This window comes from Corvus cornix, chromosome 6, assembly GCF_000738735.6.
Source record: "Corvus cornix cornix isolate S_Up_H32 chromosome 6, ASM73873v5, whole genome shotgun sequence".
Lineage (NCBI taxonomy): Eukaryota > Metazoa > Chordata > Aves > Passeriformes > Corvidae > Corvus > Corvus cornix.
The window spans coordinates 10,218,898-10,246,507 of NC_046336.1; the positions used below are offsets into that span (position 1 = coordinate 10,218,898).

Genomic DNA, 27,610 nt, shown 5'->3' on the forward strand with positions numbered 1-27,610 from the left:
TTTAGCCTTAAGCTTTAGCATGTGCTAATAGTATTAATCATTCTGGAAATAGCTCTGTCTGCTCTGCTATCAGTAGCTATCTTGTTGACACACTGTCCCAGCTCCACATTGCTTCCCTGCTCTCTGGGGGTGGCTCTCGAGCAAGTCCACAGCAGGGAAGAGGGGTAGGAGGCAGAAGGAAGCAGAGGGGGATGCCCTTGGGCTGTGCATCCATATTTTACAGGCTGTGCCAAGGTGCATTTAGCTGCAGTGCTTTTCAGCCGTGGTGCTTTCTGGGGGGTCTGAGCTTCCCCTGTGCATCCCATCTGTCCTGGAGGAAGCATCACACAACAGGTTCGGGGTGGGAAACATGGTCTAGATACCTTCCAAGAAGGCTCCTACTGTCCACAGGCATTAGGGGCAGATGGACTTGCAGATAGGAGAGCCAGGTCTTGGAAGTGCTCTGGTGTCCTGCAGTTCAACTAATTGTTGATGTTGCTGTGTGACCTGCCCATATGGTTTTGCCTTTTTACTAGCCTGACTTCTGTGTATGCATCCCTTCAGAAAAAGGAATGATATTCTGGAGGGTTTCAAAACCTGGGTATATTAAGAAATAACACCACATGTGGAATCACCAGCAGAGAAATTAAGACTAAAAACACTTTATTTTTGCTTTCTTATTAAAAAAAATGCTAATGCCCAGATTTCAGATTCTCATGGTTTTTATCTAATGGACAGTCTCCAAATAAAAACATCCTCTGGGGCAATGCCATGTTCCCTTCACAATTGCCTGAACCAGTTTTTCCCTCCTTTCTGATTGTATAATATCTCACAGCTAGCTATGGCAGTTGTGGAAAAATGCCAGTAACAGTAGTAAGGGTGCAAGTAACACATTGCTAACTTTTTTGCATATAATTTAGCTGCTGAAAACCAAATGATGGCTACAAGCATATGACCAGTCACCTGCCTGCTTCCTGGCCCACAGCTTAAGAATGTTAAAATAGTACAAAAATATTTCACAGTTAATTAAAAATCTGACTTCTATGAAGGTCAATAGAGATGGCTCTGCCAAGGAATGCACACAAAAAAAAATTCCAGCACAATTGGCAAATCACTTCCCATGTCTTAGTTTCCCATTTTTAAATAATAAAAAGTACTTGCAGACCTGACTTTTCCATGATCCACAGCAGGTGCCAGAAGAACAAATTCCCACATAGGGCATTTGGTCAGGTAAAGTACTACTGTACTGCAAGTTGCACATGATGGAATAGTCATTGAACAGGAAAACATGAGGTCACTTTTAGCTATTGATAATTCATGGAAATGTAAAATACATGGGACATAAGTGGGAGTGGATCAGAATAGTGCTATGGTAATTTTCCAAGAAATGTTATGCTTTTATTCACAAATCAATGACAAGTCAACAAGTTCATCTGAGATCATTGTGTGTCTGAGGTACTTCTGCAGTACTTTAATTTTAGAACCCTGGTATCCCATAGCAATGTCAAAATATTGTATTTGTAGTTGAAATTAAAGTAATTACTTGAGTTCTTCAGCATTGATCATTTATTTTGACTCTGTGGTCCTTGGGGCAATATTCTTCCTCCAATTCAGAGTATACTGTCAGCATTAACAGTGAATCATAGACAGGAGAGAATAATCAGCTTGCAGCTTCATCTCTTTTCCAGCTAACCTTTTGCCATGAAGCAGTTTAAAAAGGGTGGAAATGAAATTGAAAGTTGACTGAGCTATTTCATGGTTTTTATTACAGCAGCAACAATACCCATGCCACTAAACAAATTTACTGAGAAAATGATTTTTGCTGTCAACACTATGGGGAAAAAGCCAAACTTCCCATTTAAATTACAGCAGTACTGCCTAAGCCAAACAAATTTAAAAAGTGAGGATTTTGTGATTTTTTTTTTACTCCCTCCAAAAATGTGGCGCATTTCTTGCATCACAAGCTGAGACATCCTATTCAGCCACATTGCTTTTTAATCTAACACTTTCCTTTACCTGTTGCTTGACATTAACCCATTGCTCCTCCTCTGGATCCTCTCCTCCATATCTGTGCTCCCCTTTCCCTTCTGCTGCTATGCTCTTTAAGTTAATATCACTTTTAAAAGTTCCCTTTTAATCAGCCCAGGCCTGCTGGCACGAGCTGGCAGCAGTATTCATTTCTCTAGGCTCTTGCCTTGTGTTGCATTGCCTTGGCAACAAGATTTAGCAGCAAGGCAACAGCCTTGAACTTGTCAGAGTCTGTTGCAACGCGCCGAGCATGTATTACTCTCCAGCACCTCAGGTTGCTATAACAACTACTAACAATAAAACTCATCTCCTGGCTTTTAAATACAGGAACTTCTACAGTCTGTTTCCTGGCAGGACTGCAGCAATATTATGTGATTCCTGGCTGTGCTTGTTTTGTCTTCTCCTTCCTTTTTGCACATGATAGCAGCCTCCAGGAGTGAGGTGCTGAGGCATGGGAAGGAGCTCGGGATGGGCAGCATAGCCCGCGTTGGTGAGCATGGGCACTGCCAGTGCTGAGAGTGGGGCTGGGAGAACAAAATGCCAAGTGATCCCAGGGACAGTGCAGGGCACAGAGCCCCAGCAGCAAACACCACATGCTCCAGACTGGTGATGCTCAGAACCTGCCTGCACCAGGCCTTTGGCTGAGGCATTTTGGTTTTTTCTCCTATTCCAGCAAAATATACCTTGTGTGAATGGTAATGGCATCCTGGGGAGGAGACTGCAGCCACTAGAGAGGCACTTTTGGTCTCTATCAGCACACAGCGTTTTCTCCCATCCTTGCAAATGCTCAGCTGGCAGTGCTGATGAGACTAAAGGAGCAGTCTAGTGTGGAGAGATGGGCAAGGGACCAATTACTGTCATAGGATCATATAATATCTCAATCTGGAATGGACCCATGAGGATCATTGTGTCCAACTCCCTGCTCCTCACAGTACTACCTACAAATAAACCATATGACTGAGAGCATCCTCTAGATGCTCCTTGAACTCTGGCAGAGTTGGTGCAATGACCACTTCCCCAGGGAGTCTGTTCCAGAGATCAACACCCTCTCAACAAAGAACCTTTTCCGAATGTCCAGTCTGAACTTCCTCTGAAAATTGAAAGTTGACTGAGCTATTTCAGTTATATTTCATATAACTTCCATATTCTCCTGTCCTATTGCTGGTCACCAGAGAGAGATCAGCACCTGCCCATCTCCAGCCTGCTGTGAAGAAGATGTAGCCTGCAATGAGGGCACACCTCAGTCTCCTCCAAGCTGAACAAACCAAGTTATCTCAGCTGCTCCTCTCAGTCTTGCCCTCGAGGCCTTTCACCATCTTAGTTGAACTCCTCTGGACACACTCTAATAGTTTGATGTCCTTTGTATATTGAGGAGCCCAAAACGACACACAGCACCCTGCAGCAGTGCAGAGCAGAGTGGGACAGTCCCCTCCTTTGACAAGCTGGTGATGCTGTGCCTGAAGCATCTCAGGACATGGTTGGCCCTTTTGGCTGCCAGGCACTGTTGACTCGTTTAATTTGCCATCGACCCTAACCCACAGATCTCCTCCTGTGGAGCTTCTCCCCAGCCTCCCCTTCCCAAGCATGTACATATAACCAGGTCTGCTCAATCCCAGGTAGAGATGTTTGTACTCAGGTACATGTGCTCTGCTTAGCACGGGTTGTCATGACACAAATGTTACAAATTAAGTCTGAATCACTGGTGCTAAGTATTTAAAAAACCTTTTAGCAGAGACAAGACTTTTAGTGCCAGAGGAGCCCTTTATGAGGAACATTTTCAGTCAATTAAAATGCAGGGTGAGGATGCAAATTGAGCCAGTGCAGAATCAGGAACCATGGAAATTTCTCAGCAGTTCACCCGGTGCCCTGTCACACCTCCTTCCTGTGGCTTCATTCATGAGGACAGAGCAAAGCACTCATCCTTTTCCTGTATGTCACATCCATGAGGATCTCGTGCAGACTCAACATCATTCTCACTTTTCCATAACATGGGTCATGTTTCTTCAAAGGGACAGAATTCATAACCCGTGACGTGAACAGTGGGAAGACTTGTATAAGAATAAGCCAGGATACAACTCATTTCAAGCGTGGTGAGGGATGCAAACAGGAACAGAAAAGAAGCAGCAGATCTTTTCTCCTTTATGAGTGAAGCTCAGATTCTGCAGCCAGGAAGCACTGCCTGTGATGCTGCGATTGGTGGGATGTGGGAGGAGGCAGAACTCTGTCTGAGCAAAGGTCTGCTTGTTTAAACAGATTTTATAATGTAAAAATGGCGCTTTTCATTTTCTGCAGTTGCTGCTAGCTGAAGGACAGTGGTTGCAGGTGACAGGAGCTGCTGGAGGTCTGGTCACACTGCTTTCCACTGCCTTCCTGTGGGGCCAAAGGCTGAGATCCCTCAGGGTCCCCAAGCAGAGAGCATGGCCTGGACCCACAGATCTTTCAGAAATGACCCCAAGCAGGACCCATGTGGGTAATGCTGATGATAAAAGAATCAGTGCAGGGAACTCAAGTTGCAGGCAAGGAGCATCCCTGGATATGCATGATCTTTCTACAGAGATGCTTTTCATTACTTCATTTGCTTTCTCGGGCTCCTGCTTTCTCCTGTACAGAGTTTTGAGTAAACATTCCCTGTAATGAGTTGCTAAGAGTCAAGCAGCCAGCCTGACAGAGACGGCCCAGCCCCCAAACTTCTCTGGAGCTCCTCATATTTCATGTTTCATTTGGGGGAAAAAAAAAATTCAGCCCAGGTTTTCTCACTCCTAATCTAGAGTTTTGGTTTAAAAGACAAAAACAACTAATCAACTATAATGAGCCTTTATTTTAAGGAAAACAGCTCATTTGAAAAGCCCAGGACTCAGTTCTGCAGTTAGACCTCAGGACAGCAGTGTCTAAAGGCCTGAAATGTCATAGATGGGGTCTCAGATGGTCCCAAATGTCTCACAGATATTGGCTGTGGATCACTGTCCCTTGGACATGGCAGTTAAGGAATGTGGCCAGACATCAAAGCAGCCAAACCTCAGAGTTTGGTGTAATGGGCAGGGCATGTGCCAGTGCCCAGGTTTGTGCCCAGGCGCTGATCACAGCCTGGGAATGCCTCATGGCAACAGCAGGTTTGTTCCCATAAGGCCAGGTACAGGACCTGGGCTACATTTTTAAGGTTTAAAGTTTCTACACTGAACACATGTCAAATGTTTAATCCCAACTTTTCTCTGCTTTGTATGGTTGTCTGAGACAGACAGTAACCCAATACTTTGTGTCTGGACTCCTGCACTCACTGGAATAAACATCTGTTTCTTGTACTGTGATTCATTTAATATATTATACAGCTTGGGACACCAAATTATTTCAACACATTCAGGCTCAAGGGATTTCTCAGCAGGTGAGTGGGCCTCGCTCACAAAGACAGTGACTTCGGCTGGGAGCTGGGGCTTGTAAAATGTGGCCTCTTTATATATTTGTATGAATAAATGTCTATTACCCTGCAAATGTTAATTAGAAACAAAATCCGCTGACGATCCCAGATGCTGAACTGGGGTTAACATTGGGAGAAGTGCCACTATCCCAAGCCATGGCAGGAACTCACAGGAGGGCTCTCACTTGCCTCCCAAGCAGACAGGACCTAGCAGACACCTGGCTCCATTAGTTTTATTGCCGGAGCGGATAAGGAAACCTTGTGCAATAAAATATTTCCCAGGTGTCAGGCTGAAACACAGGCAGGTCATTGCACCCTGTTAATGTTTGTGCTAGCGAAGACTTTGAGGAAGAATGGCATCACAGGAACTGGATAAAGTCTCTGTTGTGCAATAAGCATGATTTTAAAATTTAAATATGGAATATATCCATAAATATATGCAATCCATCAGGATATACTTCCTTAGAAGAATGGAGTTTTATGCAGGCTGAACAAATGATCTCCTAAAAGCCCTCAGCACCAGTGCTGCACCAGTGACCACTGTGGCCTCTTTTGCATACATTAGATCTACCTTTTCCCATCTCTCTTCCTGCTAGAATGGACAAGGGAAAACTAAGGAGTCCTGGAAACAGCCACAAGGCTCAAATCTGGGCCATTTGCAAAGAGGCGAGTGCAGGTGAGGGGGGATGTGTGTGCACTGCTTGATGTTGAAATGGAGCCAGGCAAAGAATGCAGCAAACATTTCGTTTTCGTCCGTGTTGTTAAAGGTTTACAAGCAAAGTCCTAACATCTGGTATTTAACTTAAAAGAGCAGACGTGGAATTACTCAGATATCTACCTGGCCTACTGCTGCCTCCCTTTCCTTTCCAAATGCAGCTGCTGGGAACCACCCAACCATGATCAACTTCCAGTGCTGGCCAGATAAATTGTCCTCCCAAAAAAAACGAAGATAAGATCTCTAGATAGGCTTGTTTCTTCTCTCCCTGGTATCTTTTCCCCCAAACACAACATTTGTTGTTGCAGTTTCTAGTTTCACTGTTTCCAAACATACAAAATTTATTTTAAACACGATCCAAGAGGAGTCATGCCACATGTTTGAAACCTTCATTTAACTCAGAGCTGAGAGCTGAAAATATAAACAGTTTTTTGCTGTTCTCAGGCCCTTCCTTGTCTTGGCACATTACAGTGCTGCTGTTATATAGTACCAAAACGCCGGCATTAATTGTTGTTAGGTAATTTTCTAGGGTGGAAATAGGAAAAAAACTGGACTTACAACACTTGCCGTCCCCTACATGGACACAGGTGTGCCCCTGGGCAGGGAGGATGTGACCCTGCCCAGCCAGCACAGAGATGTGAGCATGGCCAAACTCACTGAGGGCTTTTCTGAGTAAAACAATTCTCACGTGACAGTTTGCAGGACAGCCCCTGGAAACACAAACTCAAGAGGGTTTGTCCAGGCAATCGCAGCGCTCCCACACGGATGGGAGGGACTGTTCAGTCATGTGTCCAACCTTGTAAAAATGTGTTTTGGACCCGTGTTGGCAGGGAGGAAGTGACCCCACACTTCACCTCCAACCTCCTGTGTGTCTCCTGCTGTGTTTCACCGCTTGGAAACAGTGCTGAGACTGTGGCACTGTGGGGCCATGGCAATGGAAGAGCTCAGTGGTGCTGGTGGCACCGGCCTCTGTGTTGAGGACGTGGGGCTGAGGGCACCCTCTCAGCTGTCCGGTGGCCAGGAGATGTCCCAAGCCACCGGCAGACACCACTGGCATCCCCTGTCCTTAGTGAGAGCTGTGTAGATGCTCAGCCCCCTGCTACAAATCCCCAGTTTCTATTGCTCTCTGCCACAACGATCTGCATTACTTTGAGAGGAAAAAAAAAAAGTTTTGGGCATAGACTGGTTGCTGGGTTGCCTTCTGACACCACAGTCTCACCAAGGTGCCAAACAGCATCTGCCATGAAAAGCCTGTGGGACGCTCGAGGTGGGCAGGGGTCGTTTTTGGAGATTAGATTGCAAAGCAGGAACCTAAATTTCACAGGTGCCCAAAAGAAGAAGGTGCAGGAAATGAAAGTTACAAGCACAATAAAGGTATAATGGGTATAGGAGGGTTGATAAGATAAAGCAAGTTCTTTTAGGGCTTATTTCCTGGCCTTAATCACTTGATACAGATCAAAATTACAACAGTAAATGGCTCTGTCATTTGGTGAGGTTGGTCTCTGGGAATTTTGGTTGCTACTCTTCAGGTCTTTCTCCTTCACCCCTCTCTTTAGTTATGTGATGCAAAAGTGGCATTATAAGGACATAAAATATAGTCCAATTAGGACAATTTAATCCAAAGCAAAGTAGATTGAAGTGCTTCCATGAAAGATCTTTGCATCAGAATTTTCACCTTTTTATTTGAGGTCAAACAACCACTTAGAAAGGACAGTTTCATCTCTTTAAACATTTCAGAACATATATCATAGACAGCTCTTCCTGATAAATTAATTATTAAAGATTTTACATTATCTACATTGGCAAGTTTATTAGGACCACTTCAAAGCTTCTCAGAGACTCAAAATGCCCAGGAAACAAGCATCAAACATTTTGGATTGACCAGAAAGCTCACTTTGCTTTCTCTTATTTAACCTACAAGCCATATATTATTCAATGAAATAAATAGTGCTGCCTCCTCTGCTCATCCAAGCAAAGCCTTTAGCAGCAATCCACTGGCTCATTCAGCCTGGGAATGCACCAGCCATGGGCCATGTCTCAGCACCAGCCCCCCATGCAATCCAGACCTCCTCAGGGCTCATCCATGGGCTTAACACTGTTCCTGCTGGCTCAGGTGGTACTGGGATGCTTGCAGTGTTTAGACCCAGGTCCCTGCAGACAGACAGGACAGCAGTTCACCTGGCACAGTCACACCTCCACCTGTGACGTGGCTGTTTACTGCAGAGGACTTGTCACCAGCACAGGCAGGAGATGTCTGCAAAATGCTTTGTGGTCTGAAAATATCTTTTCTTACAAGATCATTACTCTTCTGGAATGAGGTTCTTATGCAGAATACCCATCAGTTTGCCATTATTAATTCTACCAGGAAGGAAAGCAAATTAGCCTAAATTTTAGTGCTCAATGAGTCAGAACCAGTTAGAAGTCACCTCTGGGTACAGAAACCTTAACAATATGGCTCTGCAATACCAGGCACTCAGTAACAACATAGAAACTCTTCCAGACATCAATATTTTCCCTTCTGTTTTCTGCTTCCTTTATCACATTTTTAGGAGATGGGAATGCAGACTTTTTTTACATTTATTAAATAAAGAAGTTGATGATGAAGACAGAATGGGGGCACATTTTGGCCACCCAACAATGCAGTAAGGTGTTTTTGAGTGGTGGCTTAATTCATTTTAAATTACATAAAGACATCAATATCACATTGATAGTCTGTCCACAGTGATGCTTGTTATTTCTGCCCTGAGCTGGGTCCAAAGTAGAGAAAGTTAATCAAATTCAATCCTCCTGGTTTGTTCTCCTCTCATTCTGGGGTTGTAGGATAGCTCAAGGAGGGAGGACAGACCTGCTTTCACACTGTAGTTGTTTTCCTTGGACTGGCTGTGGACAGACAGAATGGCATCTCTAGACCTGGAAGAATTAGGGCAAGTTCTATGAAAATGCTGAGCTTTCCCCTGCTCTGTCCTCCCCCTGGTACACTGGGATCTACCAGCAGCTTGATTATTTCATGCTGTGCATGCTCCCCAAGTCACACTCCCACATAGGAGAAGTATTTTCTTTCCTCCCTGTATTTGACTGCTCCCACAGTCCATCAGCTAGCCCAAAGTGATATAATAATGATTTGCTGGCAAAAAATAATCAAACAAAAAATTTCACTGGCACAGGCTGATTACCTTTTGTTTAGCCACTATCCTAAATTCAAACAAACTGAAATTACTGCAGAACAGGGGAGGAAAAGGCGTCCCCACTTGGAGAGCTGGAAAGGCACATGACAAACATTTGAAATGTTTCAGACTGATCCTTCCCCCTTCCCTGGGCTGGTGCACAGCTCCAGCAGGTGCAGCTTTCCACAACCCTCCATTAAGAGCCACAGCCAAATTCAAAATCTAACCCCAAATTATTATTATTACTATTATTATTGTGAGTCAGAGGAGGCTGAAAGGACCATTTCACAATCCTGATTGGATTCAGCTGCAGTTCACCATTGGCAAATGATCTCCATGATCATCCTGCCAATGTTGCGGTGCTTTTAAAATGTCCTGACACGTGCTTTAGTGTGAGCATCACTGGATTCTGGCTGGTTTCCAAGAAATGAATCTTCTCAGCAAATATTCTGCAGGGTGAGCATAATGTGGTCTGTAACACAAATGCAAAACACGGCTGTAGTTTACCCTGAGGGGGACACTGATGTGTGATGATCTAAACAGGCCTTTAAGGCCCAGACTGTCCGGATTGTAGGAGTCCCTTGTGAGCAAGGCTGGAAAATAAAGTGAGAATAATCTGGAAACAGCAACTAGCTTCACCCAAGGAGGTTAATGAGGAAAGAAATTTTCCTGTTATAACAGTCCTGGTCACCAGACTCTCCCTCCCCTCTCGCCTGTCCCTCCTCAGGGACAGTCTGCAATCGCAGCCCCATCCAATGACCCTTCCCAATGCTGGGATGCTGGTTGCAGGACAGACCTTTTATTCTCTTCTGTCGGATTACAAGTTTTGGTGTGTTATACCCTAGATTGTATTCCAGAGATCTGCAATGTGGAGAACTCCACAGTTGCTCGCCAGGACTGACTGCAGGGGAGCTGGAATTGCTGAGCCCAGAGAATGGTCCGAGACAAAAAGCAGCCAGACGCTTTCCAGATGTGCACAGCAAAAGGTCACAGGGCAGGTTGCAATGAGGGAAATCTGCTTGGATATCAGAAAGAAACCTTTTTTGCTCCAAGGTGGTCAGCAGTAGCACCAGCTGCTCAGGATGGCTGTACTTCTCCTTTCTTGGAGATACTCAAAACCCAGCAGGACAGTCCCTACACAACATGCTCTAGCTTTGAAGCTGGCCTTGCTTTTAGCAGAGGGTTGGACTGGAGACCTCCAAAAACTCACTGCTGCAAGCAAACCTCTCTTGCTTGGACAGTTACAAAGCAGAAATTTTTCTTTTTTTTTGTAGCGTTTCTTGGTGGTGATCTTCTCATGGTCTGCATTTCTGTAACAGCCTCCTGTTTCTGGCAATAGGGTTTGCTTATGGCCCACTTGTAAAAAACTGCTGGGGCATAGCAGGGTGGTGGAAGGTATTTTCATTACGGAGCATGCATGGCAAATGACCGCATTTTCACAGAATCATAGGATAGTTTGGGTTGGAAAGGCCCTTAAAGATCATCTAGTGTCAACCATGCGCACTGGACCAGGCTGCTCAAAGTCCCATCCAGCCTGGCCTCGATTATTTCCCGGGTTGGGGCACGCTCAACTTCTCTGGGCAACCTGTTTCAGTGCCTCACCACCCGCACAGCACTGAATTTCTCCCCAATACCCAACTTCAGCCTGTCCCCCAGCGGGGTGCTGGGGAAGCAGCTGCGAGCCCCCAGCCCCTCCGGCCCTGCCCCGGCTCCTTCTCCGCCGGCTCCCAGGCACCGCGGCCGAGGAGAGCGGGGCGCGCAGGGCGCGGAGCCGGGCACGCTCGCTGAGAGGCCTCAATGGCTTCTCCACGCTGGATTTTTGAAGTTCAAGAGCGAAGCGGATCGCGGAAGCGAGCGCAGACCGAGGTGTGGGACAGGCGCTCCGCTCCGGTCCCTCCCCGCCGGCGCCACACCGCCTTCTCCTCATCCGCGACACGGAGCCCCGCGCCCAGCCCGGACACCGCCGGCGGGGACAGCGCCGGACGCCGGGCGGGAGGCGGAGCGGTGCCCGCAGGGCTCAGCCGGTGCGGTGCCGGCGCGCGGCACCGATCCGCTCCCGGCCCCGCCCGCGCGCCCCGTGACGTCAGCCGTGACGCCGGGGGGCGGTGCTGGCGGCCCGCGTGGGCGCTGACGCGGCGGCGGCGGGCGGGCCGGCGGCAGGTGAGGCGCGGCGAGCGGGGCAGCCCCGGGTGGGTGTCCCGAGCTCATGGCTGAGAGCGGATCCTGTGCCCGGGGCTCGGCCGAGGAGTCTCGGCCCGGCCCGGCCTGGGCTCGGCTTTCCCCTTCCGGCCGGTCCCCGACGGGTCTGCAGGCCCAGCCTGGGCACCCAGGCCCTGCAGGGGATCCAGCACTGACAGCCGGGCCCAGCCGGGGTGGCCAGGCCCAGGAGGCTCCGTCGGTCCTGTGGAGGGCTGGGGGAGGTTTTTGGCCCAGGTGGGCAGGAGCATCTCACTTACGAGGAGATACGGTGAGAGCTGGGCCTGTTCAGTCTGGAGAAGACTGAGAGGGGATCTCATCAATGCATATAAGTATTTTAAAGGCGGGTGCAAGAGGATGGTACCAGGCCCTTTTTGGTGGTGCTCAGTGACAGGACGAGGAACAATGGTCATAAACTAAAACACAAGAAGTTCCACCTCGACGTGAGGAAGAACTTCTTTACGTTGAGGGTAGCAGAGTGCTGAACAGGCTGCCCAGGGATGCCTCGGTGTCTCCTTCCCTGGAGATATTCAAAACCCACCTGGATGTGTTCCTGTGTCACCTGCTCCAGGTGACCCTGCTTTGGCAGGGGGTTGGACTGGACCAGAGGTCCTTTCCAACCCTAACAATTCTGCCATTCTGTTTGGTGAATTTGGGGTGCTGCAGATAATGTGGAGAGGGGACAAGCAATGGGTCTTGTGCCTTAATGTGTGGTTGCTTGGTCAGTGAGTGCTTGGGCTGCCCTGTGTGCAGCCAGTCCAGGCCAGAGAGGTCTGGCTTTGAGGTGGTGCTGCTGGCTCCTGACTATGCAAGCTACTGTGCTTATTTTGAGCAAGAGTATTCATTAAAGAGAAAGCAGAGAGGAAATTATCACAAGGATGAGCATATCTGAAGAAAGCATGACATAAACACTCAGGGTGGTCTGATACAGCAGCCAAAGGCACACTCAGCTGTAGCCAGACCTCCTGGCCTTGCCTCCCTTCCCCACTGTGGCACTGACACATACCCTGATACAGTGGGCCTGGTGGCCCTGGCCGTCGCTGGCGCCTGTGCTGCAGCAGCCCATCACTATGTGTGCGTGTGGGAGGCAGGAGGACGTGTCTGGTTCCTCTGGCAGCATTTTCGTGGTTGCTCTTTGTCCCATGTGTCTGATGGAGATGCTGTCCAGGCAGGATCTGGTCTGGGCTCTTGGAGAACTGCCTCCTGCAGTCTGAGTGAGGTGTAGATAATATATGTCTAGACAGTGACAGATTTTGGGATCCAGCTCTGACTCTCGTCATGCTACAGTGATACTTTGCATGTTACTCCTGCTCTGCCTTAATTTCCCCATCTGTGAAATGAGTGGCCTCTGACAGAATGACTGAGAAAACAAATTGGCATAAACCAGCACACACTTGCAAGATTTAATCATAAATCTTGACCAGCAAATGCCTGGCCCTTGACGTTCCCTGTTCCCTCATGGTTCACCCTCCATGGGTCTCTAATCTTACCACCAAGAATGCAGTGTTAATGCATTTTCATCTTATTGCTGGGGGATGAGAATGTTTTATGGGAGGGCAAAGTTTGTTGGCCACTTCAGTTTTGCCCTTTGCTTTCTCAGGCACAGTGGAGCTTATGAAGGCCGAGCAAAGAGCTGGATGGTATTTTGTGTGAGCAGAGACAAGTGGCATCCAGACGTGGGGAACTGCAGACAGGTAACAAGGGAGCATGATACCTTTGAAAAAGATAGGGCAGGAAATGGGACTGGTTCTTGTAGTGCTACAGCCACTGCCTTAATTTCAGCTGTGTTTGGTTTTAATCACTGGACTGATTAAATAGTGATAGAAATAATGACAGATAAACTGTTTTAACTTTGTAGAGGCTTGTAATTAAGATTTATAGGGGTGACCAGAGTAAATGACTACCAAATATCTCTGAGAAAACAGCTTCTATTTCTCTGGAAACTGAAGACAATTTTTATTGTAAAACTCGTGGAGGATATTTTGAAAGCCATTTCTTATAATGTGGGGGTTATCCAAAATAGAAGCCCTTAATATGGGTGTTGTTGCTAATCTACCTTAGTTGTGTTTTTAATATTGCAAGCAAATCTTTCAACAGTGAGAGTACTTCTTAATTTTTTTTTTTTTTTGTCCTTGAGAGAATCTCCTCTTGCTAAGAAAACCATGGCTTGTCAGCAAGGAGCTTTATTAAAAGGCAAAGCCTTGTCATGCCTTGCCTATTTATATGAGACTTTTAGACTCCTGGAGACAAAGCACAGGCCAAGAAAGGAAACTGTGTCCTTATGAGTTTGTAGAAAGAGATTCTTTTCTGCTGGCTAGTCACTATGTCGTTGCTCTCTCTCTTTTGTGTTTCACTCTATCTGAACATAAATCAGCAGCAATGTTATAGAGTGTTACAGCAGCTCTCTGTGGAGGACAAACAGAAACAATCACAGTATTATAAAGCTCAGGGTAGCCTGCAAACACTGTATAAAACAATGAAATTTGTCCTGGAAATAAGTCTGAGGTGTAATCCCCAGCAAAGGGACAAGTTACCAATTTGAGGATATAGTGTATGGTGCCTTTTGAGCTTGATTTGTTTATTGTGGTCTGGGTTTTAAAAGACAGTGTACCTGTGGGCAGAGTCAATCTCACACAAGTCTGGTGTGCTTTAAACTTCCTATGATGAGACATGTGAATGATGGTCTTGGGTTTTTTACACCTGAATGCATCAGATCTTGGTTCAGTTCCTGACTTGGTCACAGTACTGCTGCGTGACCTTGGTCAAATCATATCTTGTGAAATGGAGGCAGCTTTTCTGCCTTCCTGTTTAGATGGCAAACATCACAGGGCAGGGACTGTGCCTTATTGTCTTTTGCCATAAGACCGTAATGTCATGTGGGACTCCTGGTAGCTACTGAGGTGTAAATAGAATAAGTGCCTGGATAAGCAAAAAATGTTTGAGACTTGCATGCTGTTTGCTTCTCCCATCTATGACCTGTTTGTAGACATGGCTGTGAAATGAGCTGTGAAATTAACTGGTCAGAATGAAATACTTCATAGCATGGCCTTCAAGCAGCACATCACCTACCCACCTTGCCCTGGAAAGTGACAGGATTAAAGTTATAAGAGTTCTTAAAACTGTGAAAGGAGTGGGGAGAAAACCGGGAAGGGGATTATCCCACATTGGGTACCCTTTGGAGATGGGAGTGAAGAAGAAGATGGACAACTTCTGAAAAGGTTCAGGCTTCTTGATTTTCATAGTTATTCTTGCCAGGCATCCTCTGCAGCCAGCACGTGCCTCCCACTGCAGCTGTCTCTTGTGCCAGCACAGAAGCAGGGCCTGGTGCATCGCTGTGCCGGGTGCTCACAGCGGGCGCTGGCTGGTGAGGGTTTTGGGGGAGCACATTGAGAGGCTGGTGTTCACATTGCAGAAACACAGCCAGGGAGGTTGACTCGCCTGTGCCCTTGTTTTGCCCTCTGATCTGCTGTGTGCTATCCAGGCGGTGCCCCAACCCTGCTTGACACCAGCTGAGATCTGCAGAGCATTTGCCAAAGGTCTTTAGAAAACATTCCCAAAGCATCCTCAGTTGTCCTCTGGCAGTCACTTGTGAGAGCTCAATGGGCTGTTCCTCCTGTTACAGTTGTGTTCTTCCTAGGTGAACTAGCATGCAGCCCTGAGGTAAATGTGGCCAGTGAATGCATCCCTCTGAATGTCCTTGGGAGCAGATTTCTTTTGTCTGAGTTCATTCAGTCACCAGGTCACCATGAAACTCTCGGCTACAGTAAAACTTCTAAAAATTGCATTTATAATTGGTCCATTTCTGAGTTCCTGACGTGCATGTCTTCCTCTCCCAGCAGCCTGTGCTCCTGTGGTGTATAAGCCACACCATCTGTGGCCCTAGAGAGAAAAGACTGAAAGTTTCTCTCAGTGCACTTCACAGGTGGGGCTGGTTCTGATGTGTGGGTACTTGGGACCATTCATATCCCATTCCAAGACCTCTCCTGGCTGTCATAGGGTATGCCTGAGGTGCTTTGGTTCCTGCTGCTGTCCACATGCAAAAAGGGGTTGACCAGTATGTTAAGCTTTCATGTATCACTACAGGGCATGCCATCCATCATCGGGTGGGAAAAATCCTTTCCAGGACAGGCCAGCTTTGATTCTCTGGCCTTAACCTGATTTCTTTTTCTCAAGGAATATGAATGAAGGGACAAGATAGGTCTGACAGGGATGATGTTGGCACAGTTGTCCAAGGGGAGTTTCCAGTGGGGATAGCCTCCTCCAGCCTGTGCATGTGAGTGACCTGGGATGGCTAGAGAAACACTGAAGTTTCATGCTTTGTTTTAGTTGCAGGTAGGAAGATGAGTCCAAAAATTACAACAGAGCTGCTGAAGCAACTGCGGCAGGTGATGAAGAATCCCAAGTATGTCCAGGAGCCTGTCCAAGCCTACATAGTGCCCTCTGGAGATGCCCACCAGGTATGGATGGATGCATTATGGGAATGGTCACACTTTCCTTCCCTGCAAAAAATAAAAGCCAGGTGTAACTAAAATCATCCTTTGTTCACTCGCTTTAATGGTGCTAGCATAAAATTCTGGGTAACCTGAGAAATATCAGATTGGAAAGCATTTCTGGGGTCTGTTCGGGAGACTGAGGTTTTTATCTTCTTGTAACAAATCAAAGTGCATGTTCCACCAACTGCTTTTCATCAGATTGTGTTCAGGGAGCTTACACTGCAGAAAAGGGATCTTGCCAGGGCACTTGCTGTGCCCATGCTGGCTATTGGGAAGATGGGGTTTACTCGAGGTGGAACAGGCCTTATCTGGGCTTGACTTTCCCCAGTAGCACCTCCTGATCAATACATACTCTCAAGCAAGGTAGCAAAGGTTTAGTTGCAGAGCTTTCTCTTTGCTTCATTCATTTCTTGGTGGAATTTGTTGCCTTATGCTAGACCCTTTCAGATCCCACAAGGAGGAGTCTTTGGAGGGGCAGGGAAGGAACAGGCCACAGTGACACTTCCCTTTCCATGCTGCTCTGCATCATGTTCTATGCACCAAAGACAGGAGGGAAGTCTGGCCCCAGGGTGGTAACCCATGACAGTAATTGTGCTGCTTCCACTGTTAGAATTTTGTAGTCCGTGACATAAATTTTAAATTGCTCAACTGCCTTTTACCTCCCCTGCTTGCTCATGTGCATGTTTCACTCTTCTATTCACTCTGTTAGGAGACCCAAGAACTGCTGAGGGTTTTTCCTTCCTCAGCCATTTTCAGGAAACAAAAGACCTGAAGCTTTACTGGCTCACACCCAAAGCTCCCTTTTACCCCAGGGTGCACAAGAGCAAAATGCAACTGAATCAGAACCTTTGCCCTTGACTTGGCACTGGGGTGAGCCAGGTCCGGACTTGCCTGTGCCCTGGGACCATATGTGCAGCATCGTGTTTCCTCATAGGGAGGTCCAAACTTGGGCAGGTAGGGGGAAGGCGTTTTCTGCAGCTGCTATTGTCTGCTGCATTCCTGCCTCAAGCTGCCTCTGTCCGTATATAACTCTGGTTTCATTTCACTAGACATTAAATGCTGTCATGTGAGTTGAAGAATGTGACCCTCAGGACTTCTGAGTTTTTCTGTTGCTTTCTTTTCCTTGACAGAGTGCAGTTAAGCAGAGAACCCCATGTTGCTATTTCCTGCCAGGCGAGTTGGTCAGGTTTCTCTGCAGAGGGAATCTATCTGAATGGAAACGATTACTAAAAACTGCCGATTCTGGTGCCTCCTGAATAGCTGGTGCAGGATTTTTTTCTGTGAGGGCTGGGAATTGAGGCAGTTTCTGCCAATGACAGAAACCTGTTGATCCCAGAACAGCCTTACTGATTCCAGGTAAATTGTGATGACCTGTGATTTGAAAACTTCTCCATGGTCCACGCAAGGGTTTGTTTCCTGTGTGCAAACAAGAACTTTACAGCCCTGCAGTCAGATTTTGCTCTTAGGCAGCTCCCTCCATGACTCAGAATAATTATAGCCAAGCGTTTGGTGGCCTAAGCCATTTCTTCCCCACAGCCCAAACAAGCTATGTATTGCTGTCCTTGCTTCTCTCGGCTATTCCTGAGGCTGTCCTGGCATCCACATCACAGAACTTGTCAACAAATAGGGCTTTCCATCCTGTGGTGTTGCCACAGGGTTTAGATTGGGGGAAGCTTTATTCGTTTCTGGGTTGCAAAGGAACCCCTGGATTGGACTGATGCTGATATATCCTGATGCTGCAACTTGCTGACTAATTTCTCTTTGTAACATTGGGAATGTTGACGAGCTGTGATTTCTGTGATGCTTTTAATATTGGTTTTCCTGCAATTTCCTAGATTATCATACTGCCAGGAGTCTTGCTACCAGTTGTATCCTTTGCTTTCCATGTTTAGTTGTATAAGAAACTGAAAGACTTGCAGAGCTTCTCAAACACAGCTGGCTCTGACTCAGGCTTAACCAAGGCTGCCTTGGATTTGTGGCTCTTGCACTCAGCCTTGGATGTTGGCTGGCTGCTTTAATCTTTGAAATTTTTGATGCTGGTGATAAGAAGTCAGAGAAACAGACTCTTTCCTTGGGGACATGCGTGGTCCAGAGGCTGATGAGAAAGGAGGACAGTCCCAGCCAAAAGTGGAATGAAGCCCAAAGAGTCTCACTTCTTTTCATGCATGCTGGGTGTCTACAGGTGCCCAAGGATCATGAAGGGATGAAAAGCCATGTTTTTGGGAATGAGGCACCTAAGCCCTTTGTGGTTTGGTTAAAAATGTCTGTCAGAGGGATGCTGCAGTGGTAAAAAGCAGGATCCATTTTTATGTTGAGTCAGTGTGTGTTTACATTGAATCTGGAGTTTGTCCATATGGGACTATTCAGAGATTGGAAGAGCTGCTTCTTAATGGGAGTGAATGATGTTTGGATTAGAGCTTGGGTTTGGAGCCAGGCACAGCTTAACTGTGGCTGGCTTCACCCTCCAGGCCTTTGAGGCCTCCAGACTCAAAACAAATTTGGTCAGGTTTGGCTGGTTTGCCACATGAAGAAAGCACCTGTCCAGCTTAGGGCCCCGTGTTTGGCTTGGCAGAGGTGCTGTCTTCTGCTCAGGGCTGGCTTCTCTAACACACACTTGTGCTGAGCTGAGGAATCAGCCGAATTATAAAGCAAGAGATGGTTTGTGCACAGGTTGCTCTGACCTGTTCCAGATCTTACCAATGCAGTTAGGTTTCTGGCAGTGAATACCTCCCTCTCTCCAGGTACACAGCAATGTTTGTTCTTTAATGACACCAGTGTTGTGCCTCTAAGGGTAGCCAGATGCAGTTTGCATTGCTGATCTTGGTTGACATTAGGCTAGAATGAGCTTCAACATGTTTACAGCACAACCATGCAGGCTCTGGGGATAAGCAGCACTGATTTTTTGGGGGTTCTTCCTGGCTTAGCTGAGGGGTTTTTGTGATGTAGCCCCCAGTTTTGTCTGTGTGACTGACAGGTGTGGTGAAAGGACTGAGGAAGGCCAGGTTGAAGGCCGTCAGAGCTGCAAGACAAGCCCCGGGGAAATACCTTGTTCTCACTGTGCTGTGGTCTGTGCTTTGTGTGGCATACACAGGTGTTCCCCATGTAATTTTAGCTTGTGCAAAACATGGGGTCATCTTTGCACAGTGGGGGTTCCTGCATGGAATAGAACAGGTGCGTGTGCAAGAATTCAGACTGACAGATGAATGAACTGTCTTTCCCTCCAGATCCCTGATACTCCCTTTTAAAGCCCTTCTGCCTCATTGTAAGCTCTTAAAACACTCCCTGGATTTGTCTGTGAATGGGACAGCATGAGGTATGTCCATGCAGTCAAGGTCTTTGCTAATTTGGGTCAGCTTTTACCAGATCTAAAACTGATACACTTCTTTTCCTTTTGTATTTTTTAAAAATTGTTTTCATCCATTTCACTCTTCTGTGGTATTAACCCATGCTATGAATGTGAGGTTGCTTGTCTGCACAAGGAAACTAGTCTGTAGTCTCTGCTATGTTGGTCAAGAGAAATGGAAAAGAAATCGCTGGTCTGGTCTGAGATGCACTTAAATGATGTGATCCATGATGGGAAATTTCCAGTATCTCCTTCAGGCACTGGACCCTGGGAGATGGTGTCCCACCTTCAAGCTGGGAAGTGTAGGGATGGGGAGTCATAGCAGTCTAGGAAATGTTGGAATGAGGAATCCTCAGGTCCAGCATCGCTCTTGCCTTTGTGTTCTCTCCTGCTGCTCTGAGACAGGCAGTGGGTGATGCCTTAACAGGACTCCTAGAAACAGAGACTAGACAGGAGTAAGGGAATAAAAGTAGGTATTTATTTGAAAGGCCTTCAAAGGTACACCCTGGGGAGCCTGAAGCTATTCTCAAAATGGGCCCCAAGATGGGCAACAGGTCACGAGTTCTTCACCCTTTTATAGGTTTGGTTCATTTGCATATCAGGGTTAATTCTCCAGTTAGAGCTTCAGTTTTCCCCTCAGCTTACCCCCGCTTTAGAGGCTCTTTGGTTTATACTTTTGGCCTAGGAAGGTCTTGGTGTCCTTGGAAAGCAGATCCAGAGAGGCTTTGTTATGTCTACGTAGCATGAGAGAGTAGAAATTAACAGGCTACAAGAAACTTTCAGGGTTACACACTAAGCATTGTAGAATTTGAAAAATATAAAAGTTAAAACCTAAGGCATCATGGGGAAACAGATGCTTGATTCTGTTCCCTCAACAACTTTGTCCTCTGTCTGCTGATGCCTTTGTCATTATTGGTGACAATGTGCTGTGTGGGGCTGAGGGATCCACTCCATCAGCTAGAGCTGTGCTGAGGGCAGTCCTCCCTTCCCAAGGTGGGTATCCCAGCCTCCCTCGTCCCTACAGCTGCTGAGCGTGTCACAGCCCTGTGGGGCTGGACAAGAAAAGGCACAGGAAACTAACTGGGTCATAGAGGAGGGCACGCATGGTCTCCATATCCCCCTCCTTTCTGCCAGCTTTCACTAGTGTTTGGATAAAATAGAGGATTTCTTTGGACCGTATACCAGAAATCTTCCTTGGCAACTGGGAGCAAAACCCACTCAACGAGATCCTCTTTTGGGCTGTGAGATTTACTGTCCCAAGGTTCAGCTTCAAAATGTTAGTGGGGGATGGTTGGTTGGCTTCTCCCAGGAAGGAAGAGACATGGCTGTTGCAGAAGGGATTTGATCATGGCGTGATTTGGAGCAGAAATAAAGGGTTGGTCCCAGGTGCTGTAATTTGTGCTGCTCACTCCCTCACTCCTGTGCTTTGAACCCTCTGTCTTCTTTAGACCAGTGAAGAGTAACAGATTTGAAAGGAGTATTTTTTTAACAATCAGGTGATTCTATCACAGTAGAGACTAAAACCACCTGAGAATCGGGCTGTGATTTCTTAGCTCAGTTCCCAAGATGCTTCTTTTGCCCCAGCACAGCTGGGTGCAGAGACACTTTATGGGCAGAGAAACAGACTTGTTTTTCAGACCATTTGTAAGGTACAAATCCAGGGGTTTTGCAGCTCACACATCAGTGCTGTCAGCCTGGATTAAGCTGATTTGCTGATTTGCACTAGTTCATTAACAGGCCTACTCAGCAGTTCTGACCTACAAACTTGCGAGAATGGAATCCCATAAAAAAGGCATGTGGGCCATGTGAAGGTACAGTTGTTCTTTTAGTTTTGGCAGTTCCTGTTAATATCAGGTGTCTGTGCATTCTCAGGCTCTTCTACAACATTCTGAAAAGATGTGTCCAGAAGCACAGGTTTGGGATGAAGATGGACTAATAGCCTTTGATTCCCTCTCATCCATCAAACCATGGTCTGGTGGTTTTGGCTGTAGTCGATTTTGAGTAGGCAAGGAAGAAGTGAGAGGATCAGTATCTATTTATGAGAGGTCCCAAGGGTTAAATTTTTTACAGTCTTACCACCTTGATGATTTTCTTTCAATGTCACAATTGCAGAAAAAAAAGTCTTAAAGGAATTCTTATAAATGCCAGTGAGGGGACTTCACTGGAGATAGTGAATTTTACAGATTTTAGGTGCTGATTACTCTGGTCTCCGAGATCGGGGGGTGCTTCTGGTTTCCCTTCCCTTCACATTGCAGACCTGATTTATTTGTTGCCCAAAGGGGAGGCTGAGTGTGAAATAAACGTCTGCAAACCCTGAAGCACTTCAGTGTTTACAGATATTTGTGGGAGAAAAGTGCTGCAGCTTAAAAAAACCCCACCAGTTGAACATAAATACAGTATAATCACAGTGGAGTAGAGCCCAGGAATTTTTAACTCATTTTGTTCTCTCTGTGGTGTCCTTTAGGAGAAAAAGCTTATCAAAGTATTTGTCATCAGCTGATTGTTTTTTTCTCCTGCTGCTATAAATAATTGCTGCCTCTTTTGTTTTCTAGAGCGAGTACATTGCACCCTGTGATTGCAGAAGGGCATTCATCTCTGGATTTGATGGCTCTGCAGGTACCTTTCCAGAACTTGGGTTCTTGCATAATTCTCCTCTAAAGAAACAGTTCCATTCATGGCATAGAGGCAGGATGGAAAAGAAAATCTATCCAGCTTGTTTGGACTGTTTTATTCCCATTTCAGCATCTGCAGAATTGTGTCTTGGCTACCCGCTGGAATTATGTAATATCAGCAGAATAACAAGTTTTCAGAAAATGTTCAACCCCTAAATGAACCTCTCGTAAAGTAAAATCCTGTTAACTCTTTAATGTGGTGCTTGTAACCTGTGGTCATTTCTTTTGATGTGCAGCCAGTATGAACAGATTTTTACGGTGCCCGTTCGGGCTGGGTGAGTAGTGGATGGACTTTAGCTGGCCTTTCTGTTTAAACAGAGCCAGGGCCAGAAACTCTGCATTTGGAAAATGCACTGTGGAAAAGTTTGCTTATCTTGCCGAGACAGGATGTTTTCTTGGCTGTAGGATGGGTCTGTGTTTCAAGAGACCTAGTTTTTACCCTAGCTGTACCCTAAGCTGTGCAAATTACTCTGCTCTGTGGTTGTTGGAAAGTCACTTTAGTCTACTGAAGTTTTTTTCCCCTCTAATTGCATATCAGTTTAATAAATACTGGTACCTCTGTTTGGAGGGTCTATTCATCAGTTCCTATGAGCTCTGGGACCTCATTTGGAAGGTGATAAATCCAGGGCTGTGGGCTGCTGTTAATGGCTCACATGAATCCTGTACTAATTTTGCCCTTTCTGTGTGACTTCTTCATAACCTTCCTCTCTAATTTGTGCCTTTGTTATGTACTTGGAAGGTCTGTTCCCAGCCTAATGCTCAGCAAATCAGTGAGGTTTCACACAGGGACTCACCTTGTGTTTCTTGCTTCATCTTTTCAGGCTGAAGCAACTTAAAATGGGGTTGGTGTTGGGAGAATTTGGTAGAAGACAATGAGTTAATAATTGGAAACTCTGCTCTGCTAATCTGGGCATCAGTTTTTGGTGACAGAGAGTATGGTCAAGATGCAGTCTCCAAAGACTTGGATTCACTTTCAGTTTGTACCATGGTTTGTTCTGTTTTATATTGTCAAGGGCAAGGCAGCTTGAGTGCCTTGCTGGGGTGTCACTGCTCCTCAGCTGTCTGCTTGCATCCCTCCATCTGGAGTCAGTGGAATGGGACAGACAATGAAACCAGCAGAAGTTTGTAGTCATGTTTCCTGTTCAGCCATCTCTGCTGGAGCTGTAACATTTGGGAAAGGGGTGCAGCTGACAGCTGGGAGTGACACCCATGTCTGCAGGCTGGTATCAGCTGATTCTTGTGGGTGGCCAGAGCCCAGGCTTCCTCCCAAAAAGAGTTTGGGATGGAGTTCAGGGATGTACAGTATGTGTCTTACTGTGACAAGAGCCAAGTGGAGACCACAGTCTCTGTTACAGTATGTTTGGAAAGCCCCATTTACCCAGTTCCACTGTCTGGCTGAGATTTGCTTAAGTTGAGTTCATCTGAGGCAGTTCATTAAGGTGCATCTGTGTGCATACTGTCTCCAACAGGATTTAGAAGGTCACAGTGCAGGGGCAACAGTGAATGTCTCCACTGAAACAGGAATAGCTTTTGAACAGTGATCAGAGGTGCCTTTTAGGGAATTGGGGTGAATTTCAAACACTGTCCCTGCTGTCTGTGTCTCTGCATGGTGGCAGCCCAGCCTGAATCACCCCTCCTTTCTGCCTCCCTGCCTAGGTACCGCCATAGTCACTGAGCAGCACGCAGCCATGTGGACTGATGGACGCTACTTCCTGCAAGCTGCACATCAAATGGATAACAACTGGACACTCATGAAAATGGGTATGCAGGAGCCTGGGATACTTCTCAGTCCCTTTGCACATGTACAGCTTCAGCCCTAGGGATATATCCCATCATGCAGGGACTTAGGGACATCTTGGATACACTGCTTCTGCTTTAGTGTCCTGTGAAGACTCTTGTCTGTGGGTCTAAACATTCATTAGTAGATATATCTGATGCATTAGCTTGGACGTTTTGTATAGTGTTGGAATGTTTCAATGTGACTACTTATTTGAACTTTTTCTTTTAAATCCTTGAAGGTCTGAAAGATACACCAACTCAGGAGGATTGGCTAGTGAGTGTCCTCCCAGAAGGCTCGAAGGTGGGAGTGGACCCTTTCATTATTCCAGCGGGTTGGTTTTACTCTATGTTTTTAACTCTGGGTTGGGCAACTAGATTTTGCTTCCTTGCTTCTCTGGCTGAGCTGTTGTGTGGTGACGTGCAGCTAACCATGTTTCAGATGTAGTGGTGGTTATACTGTTACGCAAAACAGGTTAGATTTTGGTTTAGCTATGTATCACAAGAGTTCCACAGCAGTACATTGACTCCAAAACACAAGGGATGAAACTTGCTTTCTAGGCTTGCAGTGACTTTACCTGAAAAGCAGAATCCTGATCACCAATTTTTGTCTGTGCTTTGGCTTGTCACGGGCACTTCAGTACAAAGGTGCTGAATGCCTTGGCCAGCATGTGAGCAAGAACACCCAGGCAAAATTCATGCTGCTACTCCTGCTTGGTGGTCTTAGGATCTCTGCAGCGTTCCCTATAGGAAGCACAGGGAGAGGTATCATTTATATCATAGTATCCATCTATTCATGCTTCAAATCATGAGGCCCAGTGCAAAGGTCACTGGAGGCTAGGGGAGATATTTGTTTGTTCAGATGGACTAAGAGCCTGTCTCATGGCTGTGTGGAAGCAACTCTCATCTTGTCTAGCTTCGATCTAGCATGGTTCTGCACTGGGGGAGAGGACACCCTTAGGGCAGCTTCTGCCATGGCTTCTTCCAGAGACTTCTGTCTCCCAGCTGGAGCAGTTCTTCTTCAGCTCAAGGATGAGGCTACAGGACTGTGAAGTTCTGTACCTGCCGCTGGCTGTTGTGGCGTGTTTGTGGAACTGTAACTGCAGTAAAAGCAAAGTAATTTTGCTTTCTTTTTTGAGGGAATGGGAATAAAGCGGGGCTGGAAGGAAAGGAGAAGACTCTGATTCTTGAGTTTGACCTCTGTGAACATATGTTGTTGAACATATGTGTGTTCCTTAAAGCCACCACTCCTGACTTTCTTCCCTTTGGCAGACCAGTGGAAGAGAATGTCCAAAGTCTTGAGAAGTGCTGGCCACGACCTTGTGCCTGTCAAAGAAAACCTGATTGATACAATCTGGACAGATTGTCCTCAACGCCCCTGCAAGCCTCTCATCACGCTTGACCTGAGTTACACAGGTGAGAGGCTTAACTCCCAACAGACATGGGTTGTTCCTATTGCCCTATCCCCTTTTGCTTTTCTCTTACAAAGGAGAGAGAAAAACAGTACTGCAGCACAATGTGGTCTCTGTGAATAGGTCAAGAAGGTGATCAAACCTTAGCTAATGAGCCCTCTATCCTCAAAACTTCAAATAACTATTTGCTAGAAGTTAGGTAACTTCAAAACAAATCCATGGGCATCTAGAGGGCAGCTCCTTTGAGATAGTTCATATCAGTTACTAGAAAGGAGTGAGGAGCACAAGCACAGTATGTTGGTCTGTATTTACTTCATTATCCCCTGCAAAGTTAGGCACTGTAGCTTTTCCTGTTGTATTTTGCAGGGGTCAGCTGGAGAGACAAAATTGTAGCCCTCCGTTCAAAAATGGCTGAGAGGAAAGTCATGTGGTTTGTGGTAACGGCCTTGGATGAAGTAGCATGTAAGTCTTTGCATCTCCTTTCTCAGTTCTTTCTACAAAATAAATGTTCTTCCTGCCTTGGAAAGGAAGAACCATGCCAGGGTGAGAGGCACTTATGACAGCATGTTCGTTAGACATCAGTTAACTTCTTATCAAGTACAGTGGTGGTAACAGGTCACAAACAGCAAGCCTGTATTTCTGCACTGTGCCTCATTACACCAGTGCAGCTCCTGAGTATATTTTTGGCCCAGGAAATGTAGCAAACCACCACCTTTGTAAAACAGCCCAGGCAAAGGGAGAGGAAGGTCATGTATAAAGCCTGAGGCAGCGTGATGGAAAAAAAAAGACCTGTGAGATATTCTGGCTGTAAAATATCCCGATGCTGCCTCACCCATTGGAAAGATGGAGACTGTTTTCTGCTGTGCAGTCTGGGCTATAAACAAAGCAGTGCAACATGTGGCTTTGTATACATAAGGCAAGGGTGGGGTTCACCGCATTCACAGTAATCTTCCTAATTGTCACAACTTCTTAAGTCAGTCTCTACCTCTCCTGTGTTCAGCCAATGCTTTGGTTAAAACAAGTATGTCAGGGCTCAACTTGTTTTTCCAGATCATTTCAACCCAGGGTCTCACTAGAGTCCCCTCTGTGTTTGGGGCCCCAGGATGGCTGGGTCTCCACATGCTGGCTCCCAGCCCAGTGTGTAGGAAAGGAGAATGGCCAGAAACAGCAGTGGTTTCCCCAGCACTGCTGTTCCTAGTACTGTGTGTCCTTTTTGCAGAAATCACCGGTGCATGGACTGCTGTAGGGGGAGTGTAACACTGGCAGGGTGTGAGTGCTGCTCATGCCTGTGCCCCATGTCTGATCTGGAAAGGTAGAAATGGAGGTGGTGTTTTCCTCACTCCAGCACTGCCAGCACAATGTCCCTGGCACTGGCTGAAGCCAGCTCGATGAGGTCTGTGGGCTCTCCTGGATCTGGGACACTGAGCAAAGAGCTTGTTTTGTGAAAGAAGTACTTCTGAGAGTGGTGAATATGACTCCTCCCTGGGGAGGCCTGCATGAGCAGAGATTGTATGTCTCACGTTTTCAGGAGCATCTCCAATTAAATTAATGATAAATTGGTGCCCTGAGGTGGTTTCAGATTAAATGTCTCCAGCAAAGTGAAGCCTGGTTATGAATCAAGAGTGTTAAGATGAACCAGAGAAGGTCATGAGACAAGCTGATTTTCGAGTGCCTGGTTGATTTCTTATCCTAAAGGGGGAAGGGGAGAAGTTGTGTTTTAATTTTATCTAATTCAATTCACTGTAATAAACTCCAGACAAGTTCCTGGGGACAGAAAAAGAGCCACAAAGGAGATTGTTGCCTTCTTACTGCATTGGGAATTGACTGAGCGAGGAAGTTTGTACCCATGCAGTAAAAAGTTCTTTGTGGCTCTTTCCTGCATTCAAGTGACCTACTCATTCCCTGGGGAGAATTAAGCTCTATTTTTACTTTCATGGCAGAATTTGCAGTTCGATGAATACAGTGCTGGGTTGTAATTTAGGACATGTTGGTTCTTTTCCCAGCTGTCCTGCTGGCTGGCCTTATTGGCTTGAGTAACTCATTTCAGCTAATTGGATACCCTGGAGTTTTTATTTGACCCTAAAATCAGAATTTTAGAGGTGCTGAACATCTACTTCCCCTCTTGACTTTGTCTGGAGTTGTGTTGGATAAAATCTTTGTGAAAAATAGCTGTACAGTCTGAATCTGAGATATTGGAGGTGCCCAAATGAGAGGCCTTTTTGGGGTATTTTAGTCTCGCCTATTGTGTCTTCCTCTTACCTCAAATGTCAAAAGGATTGGAATGAAATGATAGTTTGTAACCTTGAAGGTTTCTGGCTGTTAAGGAGTGAGCTTTTATTGCGTTGCACAGACCAGAAAGGGCAGACACTACTTTTTGTACACGTGTCCTTGTCTTTCCTTGCCTGTACCTGCTTTTTTCC

General features: G+C 46.3%; 1 protein-coding gene across 3 annotated transcripts in view; it reads left to right on the forward strand.

Annotated features, from left to right (window-relative positions):
* The first annotated feature begins 11,405 nt into the window (after window positions 1-11,405).
* The window catches only part of XPNPEP1 (X-prolyl aminopeptidase 1), a 31,576-nt gene continuing 15,371 nt past the window's right edge, over window positions 11,406-27,610 (forward strand). The window contains exons 1-8 of one of the 3 annotated variants that reach the window (XM_019293932.3): window positions 11,411-11,458; window positions 13,095-13,188; window positions 15,821-15,951; window positions 21,883-21,946; window positions 23,659-23,763; window positions 24,021-24,113; window positions 25,051-25,194; window positions 25,557-25,652. In XM_019293932.3, the coding sequence (XP_019149477.2) occupies window positions 15,835-15,951; window positions 21,883-21,946; window positions 23,659-23,763; window positions 24,021-24,113; window positions 25,051-25,194; window positions 25,557-25,652 (619 nt within the window). In that variant the 5' untranslated portion in view covers window positions 11,411-11,458; window positions 13,095-13,188; window positions 15,821-15,834. Of the gene's footprint in view, window positions 11,459-11,523; window positions 11,766-13,094; window positions 13,189-15,820; window positions 15,952-21,882; window positions 21,947-23,658; window positions 23,764-24,020; window positions 24,114-25,050; window positions 25,195-25,556; window positions 25,653-27,610 lie in introns of those variants that run through there. The other 2 variants (XM_020583882.2, XM_010409072.4) reach the window with 2 other exon arrangements.